This window comes from Zingiber officinale, chromosome 2B (genome assembly GCF_018446385.1).
Source record: "Zingiber officinale cultivar Zhangliang chromosome 2B, Zo_v1.1, whole genome shotgun sequence".
NCBI classification, from domain to species: domain Eukaryota; kingdom Viridiplantae; phylum Streptophyta; class Magnoliopsida; order Zingiberales; family Zingiberaceae; genus Zingiber; species Zingiber officinale.
In genome coordinates, this window is record NC_055989.1 from 105,916,798 (window position 1) to 105,923,688 (window position 6,891).

Genomic DNA, 6,891 nt, shown 5'->3' on the forward strand with positions numbered 1-6,891 from the left:
TTTGTTAGCCGATCTTCTTTTGTCTTCCGTACTCCATGGTTTATACATCCCAACCTGTACGTCCGGTTTGTATTCTGACCTGCTTCTGTCTGCTGTTATTCATGGCTTGTATATCCCGACCTACCCACCAGGTTTGTATTCCGACCTGCTTTTGTCTGCTGTTATCCATGGCTTGTACATCCCGACCTGCAGGTCTGTATTCCGACCTGCTTCTATCTATTGTTATCCATGGCTTGTACGTTTCGACCTGCACGCTAGGTCTGTATTCCGACTTGCTTCTGTCTACTGTTATCCATGGCCTGTACGTCCCGACCTGCACGTCAGGTCTGTATTCTGACCTGCTTCTGTCTATTGTTATCCATGGTTTGTTCGTCCTGACCTACACGCCAGGTCTGTATTCCGACCTGCTTTCTATCTACTGTTATCCATGACTTGTACGTTCCGATCTGCACACCAGGTTTATATTCCGACCTGCTTCTGTTCTCTGTAATCCCTGGTTCGTATGTCCCGACCTGTATGCCAGATTTGTTATGTGCTAGAGGTCTTTCTTTCCTCGCCTTTACCTGGTCTGTGGGCTCAATCCTTATCTGTACCTAGCCTGTGGACCTAGTTCTCAGCTGTACCTAGCCTGTGAGCCCAATTCTCCGCTGTACCTGGTTTGTGAGCCCAGTTCTTGATTACTATCGAGGCTGGATCTTGTCCAACTTGTAATTCTATCATTTGACTGTCCCGTCAGCTGAGACTTTGACCATGACCACGTAAGCTTGACTTCTGACCATGGCCATGCAAGCTGAGACTTTAACCATGACCACACAAACTTGACTTCAGACTTTCAAGGGGCTAGATTTCTGATTATTCTATGGGCTTGACCATGTTCATTAAGGATATCATTATAATCACTGCGTCCCTTCGTATTAGAAACTCGGTATCCTTTTGCATACCAAGAAGCTGGGAAGTCGAGAGATCAATCCTATTCAAGATAATAGAGGTTGACAAGTCGGAAGGTCGGTACATCAGGTCGGATTGGTTCGATAGATCAAATCAGCTTGATTGGTCGAAGACTAATGATATTTGTTTTTATCCAGTCCTGGAGTCCACATGACCCGTTGTTGAGTCATATCACATGGCCCCCGCCGTCTCCTCATCAATCTCTTTTGGAAATTGCAAATACAATTCTTACTACTAATTAATACACTTAATATCTTAAATTATCATTGATTCGGATATAATAGATGGCAAAATGCGATTTGCTCATCCAATGCCTCCGCCAATAGTTACTAGATATTTGATGTTATGAAAATTTAAATGCCCACGATCTAAGTGTCCCCAAATCCAGGCTTACGTACAACACAATTCGATATCGTAGGCTTCGGCGAGCAGCCTGGGCACGGGGAGTGCCGTCAGCGGCGCTGCCCTCTGCAGCGTCAGCCCGTAGGCCTCCTCCATGTCCAGCTTGTCCGGCGTCTGCCCCTCCGGCAGCCTCCAGTCGAAGGCGTGCACCAGCGTTGCGGTCATCAGCTGCACCATCCGTATGCCCAGGCTCATCCCCGCGCAGATCCGCCGCCCGGCGCCGAACGGGATCAACTCGAAGTCGTTGCCGCGGAGATCCACCCCCTCGTGCGCGCCGCCAGGGAGGAACCGGTCGGGCTGGAACTCGGCCGCCTGAGGACCCCACGACGATGGGTCGTGCGTGATGGCCCACACGTTGACCAGCAGAGTGGCGCCCTTGGGCACTGTGAAACCCCCCACCTCGCACGCCTCCGACGCCACCCGCGGCAGCGACAGCGGAGTCGAAGGGTGCAGTCGGAACGTCTCCTTCACCACCGCCTGCAGCAGGGGAAGGTCAGGCAAGTCCGCCTCCTGCACCAGCCGTGCTTTGCCTACCGCCGCGTCCAGCTCCGCCTGCGCTCGACGGAGCACGGCCGGGTGCCGGATCAGCTCAGCTAGCGCCCACTCCACAGTGCTCGACGACGTGTCCGTTCCCGCCGTGAACAAGTTCTGTTCAAAGGTCAAAATCAATCGACTCTTCGTCAATAAATGGCAAAGATTGAATCATACGCAAGAATTAAGAATCTTCGTGATCGTCGATGATCATCACTCACCAGTAGCAAGGCCTTGATATTGGTATCGGTCAGCTTACCGCCCTCGTCGTCCGGCTTCTCGGTCAGCTCTATGAGTACGCTCAATAAGTCCCTCCCTTTTCCTCCTCCTCCTCCTCCTTTTCCGCCGGCCGCCTTCGCTCGGCGGTGCTCTTCGATGATTCCGTCGAGCATCTCGTCGTACTTGCGGTGCAGGCGCTTCATCCGCTCCACCACGCCCTGTAGGTCGAGCCACCTCAGCCACGGAACGAAGTCGCCCACGTTAAACTCACCGGCGAGCCTCATCAGCTCCACCACCATCTCCTTAAATTCCCCCGACGCCGCCCCCTCCTCCTCGAACACCCGCCGCCCCAGCATGGCCCGCGCCAGCGCGTTCGTCGCGCACACGTTCACTGCCTGCCCCACGTTGACCGGATTCCTGCCGCAGACGAGGGCGCGCACCAGGAGTCCTATCTCGCCCTCGCGGACCCACCGGAGGTCGCCGAGCGCCTTGGCACTGAAAAGGTGAACAGAGCAGAGCTTGCGGAGGTGACGCCAGCGCGGGCCGTAGGGCGCGAACACGAGATCCTGGTAGTTGTAGGCCACGTGCTCGGCGCCGGAGTTGGGCGGGCGGTCGCTGAAGTTGGCGTCCTGCGCGCGGAGGAACTGAGAAGCCACGTCAGCCGAGGCGGCCACGACGACGTCGACGGAGCCGAAGCGGAGGCGAAACAGGGGGCCGTAGATCTCGGACAGAGCCTGGAGGGTGCGGTGCGGCTTGGTGCCGAGCAGTGGGAGGTTGCCGACCACCGGCCACCCGCGGGGGCCGGGAGGGAGTGGCCTAGAGCGGCCGCCTCGGTGCATCGACCTGCAGTAGAAGAGGAAGACGCAAGGGAGTAGAATGGAGAGGCAGATAGGGAGAATATCAAACATGGCTCTGTTTTCGAATTGGTTGTCGCATGGGGAAACGAGTTTTCTCTTCTATTTAAAGTGGAGCGAAGGAGGAGGATGGGGAAGCAGTTGAAGCAAACAGTTAACTCGCTGCACGGTTGTCACCTTCCCTTCCTTCCAGGAAGAAAGGTAGATTGCCGCAGCGTAATCGATCTACTGTCACCTTCCCTTCCTTCGTCCCAGCTACCACTCTCGCGTAGTGCTTAAAGTTTGTCCTTTAGGTCTTCCTCGTTGACTCACATTACATTAAAAATACGATTTTACTAAACTATTTCACCAACGTTCATAATTCTAAAAACATATCTCATATTCCCATGGTACTCTGCTACTCCTCTCTATTTTCCGTATTTAAATTTTTATTTTATTTATTTAAAAATTTATTATTCTCAATTTACAAATCTAAACATATAGATACGTAAAAGAGATTTTTAAAAATAAATTAATTTTAATTTGAAATAATTCAAAATTCTTTAAATTTATATTTCAATAAAATCAAATGATAAATCTTAGAAAATCTGAATCTCTTCGAATTAAAACCAATATATTTTTATAACTCCTTAATATATTATATATTATGCTCTTAAATCTGAATTTAATAACTTAAATTAAGAATAGTAGATTTTTAAATTTACAAAGCTTTCAAACAATTTATCAAATATACATTATAAGGTTTATGATAATTATGCTCACTAATCAACACTATCAAAAGATTTGTAGGACTCTTCTAGTTCAAAAAATATTAAATTTTTAAATTTTTAAATGGTGTAAATCCATCATCCGTCTTTATCAAAAATAGATTGATGGAATAGAGAATTTTAAATTATCTAAAATTAAAATTAATATATTTTTATAAATCTCCTTAATATATTCAAACCGTCTTATGTGAATTCAATAACTTAAATTGAAAACAATGAACCTTTTTCATAGGTAGAATAAAGATTTAAAAATGCATTCATGCAAACCTATATAATTATTTATTGGAAAAAAAGGAAAGGATATAAAGGGCATGTTAGAGTCGTTTTTAGAATTGTGAAAGTTAGGTATGTGAAGTGGGTAATAATTTTTTGTTTTAACAAAATCATGTCCTTTCATTCATTAGGAAAAAGCAGCATATGGTTAGCTATAACTTGCAAAAGCCAGCTAGAGTAAGATCCATCCAGCCATTCAAACTTCAAGAAAGTATCAAGAACTTTTGTCAATAAATGTACACAACTATTCGTCGTTCTTCTCATATGTTCTAAGGAAGTAAGCTCTGCACTCATGAGTAAAGCATGAATTTCCATTGTTAGCATCCTCTCTTATCCTCACTCCCCTATAGGTTGAGTTACTGCTTGAACTATATGAAAGGAGTCTTAAGTATATGCGAACATTATAAACACCCAAAAATGCACATAAATCTATTCCATAGTGAATTACCATCAACTCCACGCCCTTCACTGATCTCGGACTCTGAATGACTTCCGTTTTCATGCCTAAAATCTGTTGATCTTGTCCGAAATCTGAATCGGATGAAGACCGGATGAGGAGTCGTTGGTGTTGACGGAGGAGAGACTATGATGTTGCGATCGTGCGGACTTTGACGAATAGACCCCCACGTGGCCCTGAAGGATTACCAGGTCTAAGCCGGCGGTACCAGAACTCTGCACATACTTAGACAAGCTCACGGAACATTAGAGACCAAGAACCAGGGAAAAAGTCCCCGGAGCAAGCCCTCAGACGCTCAAGTCAGGTATTTTTTTCTCCAGAAGAACAGTGTATGAAAGAAGAAGAAAAGTAGACAAGTGGGCGAGTGAGTGTACCTGCCCAAGGGAGAGGATGTTCCTTTTTTATATGATAGTGCATACCTTCTGGAGACTGACCTCTGTCAAAGGGTGTCGGGTGTCAAGACTTGTCGAGAGGTGGAGGACACGTGGCCTTCTCCTATAAACTGGAGGAAGGTTCTACTTACAGATGACCCCAACCGTTGGAATATTCCTAACATGCAACAGATATTCTCTGATAGGTGGTTACGATTCTCTGACATGTTATCGCGTAGCGCCTTCTATTCCGCCCGGGTGCAATCGAAATAGCCCGGGTCGGTTTACTAAGTGCTGATGAACAGACTAGATGGACGGAAGGGCGTGACCAGAGTCCCTTTCTACCGGCCTTTATGATTCAGACCCGACCGAGAATGACAAGTCTGCTTACATAGGCTAGCTTGAGCCCGATCGGTAAAGCCAGGTTGGGCTTGGTCCTGATCATGCTTCCTGCCGTAGACTTAGTTTCCCGACCGGTAGACCTCACCCTAGCTTTATACGCCGGATGGTTCCGGGTGGTCCTACTCCATATATTGACTGTCACATCTCCTTGACTTCTGACTGTCACATCCCCTTGACTTATGACTGCCACGTCTCCTTGACTTTTAACTGCCACATTTCCTTGACTCCTGACTGCCACGCCTCATTGACTTCATATTATCACGTCCCCTTGACTTCTGACGATTAGACCCTACTATTATGCACCGTATTACAAGCCTCTCCCCAAGTATAGTCGAAGGAGGCACAGGTCCGACAAACTAGACTCCGGTTTCACTTGGCCTTGCCACTGCGACTTTAACTACTACTCCCTTTCCACAGGTCTTTGGGAATTTACCATGTTCTCAGATGCTACGGCATTTCCCTGATGTCTATGCTGCTGCATCAATTCCCAGATCTTGGGATACGCAACGTATCCTTGAATGCGATATTATTTCGTATATGTCGTTGCACACCTAGAGGATGACCCTTCACATCTCTCTCTTTAAAAAGAGCTGACCCCTCTCACACCCTTATGCTTTCCTTATACTCCTTCACACCATGGAATCCATAATGGAGCCTGATGAAGTGTCATCTTTGCGCCAACAACTCACTTATCTGACTCAGTTACTTGACCAGAAGGATGAGACCTTATTTGAGATGACACAGAGCAAGGACCTTCAGTCTTCCCTTCGTTGAGAAATGGAAGAGCTTTGGCTAGCCGCTAAGTCCTGGACTCGAGATGAGATGACCTTGAAGCATAAGGCTCATTTAGATATGAAGATCCAGACTCACTTTATCGCTTATTTGAAGATAAAACATGATAACTCTCTTACCCTTTTCCAAGAAGAAAGTCAGCTGAAAGATGAAACTATTGCCCAGCAACATCGCACCATTCAGCGTATTAAGGCGGAGCTAGCCCAAGTACGAGCCTAGTTGGAGCGAGCAGGTCATGCAGATCGATCCTGCCCCAGATGTCGACCTGACCCTGCTAATTGAAAAGGAAGTTACTACTTATACTCCCAGTGTGATAATATATATTTTGAGGAATGTCTTTCAAACTTTATCAAATAAACGTCAATCGGGCTGGGTTGGGGGTCTCTGTTCATGTCTGTCTCTTGTGTTTCCTTCCCTTCCTTGGTACTTCTCCTTTTGTGTGAACCCATGAATTGTTGAATATGAAAATATGCTTACTTGTAGTTTATGTTGAGGCAAGAGTCAGAAAATCCGATCGAGAGGTCGTTGGTCGTGAGAGCATGATCACTTATAACTCGCACTGGGGCGAGAGTTTAGAATCCCGACCGAGAGGTCGTTGGTCGTGAAAGCATACTCACTTATAACTCACACGTGGACGAGAGTCTGGAGTCCTGACTGAGATGTCGTTGGTTGTGAGAGCATGCTCACTTATAACTCGCACAGGGGTGAGAGTCTGGAATCCCGACCGAGATGTCGTTGATCGTAAGAGCATGCTCACTTATAACTCGCAAATCTTGGACAATCGGTCCAACACTAAATTTGTGTCTCGTTGTATCCCGTGTACACATCCAACCGGGCTAGGTCATTATTCAATAGTTTCCAAATCTCTTCAAACA

At 47.0% G+C, this 6,891-nt stretch overlaps 1 protein-coding gene across 1 annotated transcript; it reads right to left on the reverse strand.

The window, feature by feature from the left end:
* Positions 1-1,152: 1,152 nt before the first annotated feature.
* On the reverse strand, positions 1,153-3,214 carry LOC122046667 (flavonoid 3'-monooxygenase CYP75B137-like). The gene is made up of 2 exons (XM_042607457.1): positions 2,103-3,214; positions 1,153-1,998 (listed from the first exon to the last, which is right to left on the reverse strand). The coding sequence occupies exons 1-2, from the start codon at positions 3,006-3,008 to the stop codon at positions 1,339-1,341; spliced, it is 1,566 nt and encodes a 521-aa protein (XP_042463391.1). The 5' UTR covers positions 3,009-3,214; the 3' UTR covers positions 1,153-1,338.
* Between the last annotated feature and the right edge of the window lie 3,677 nt (positions 3,215-6,891).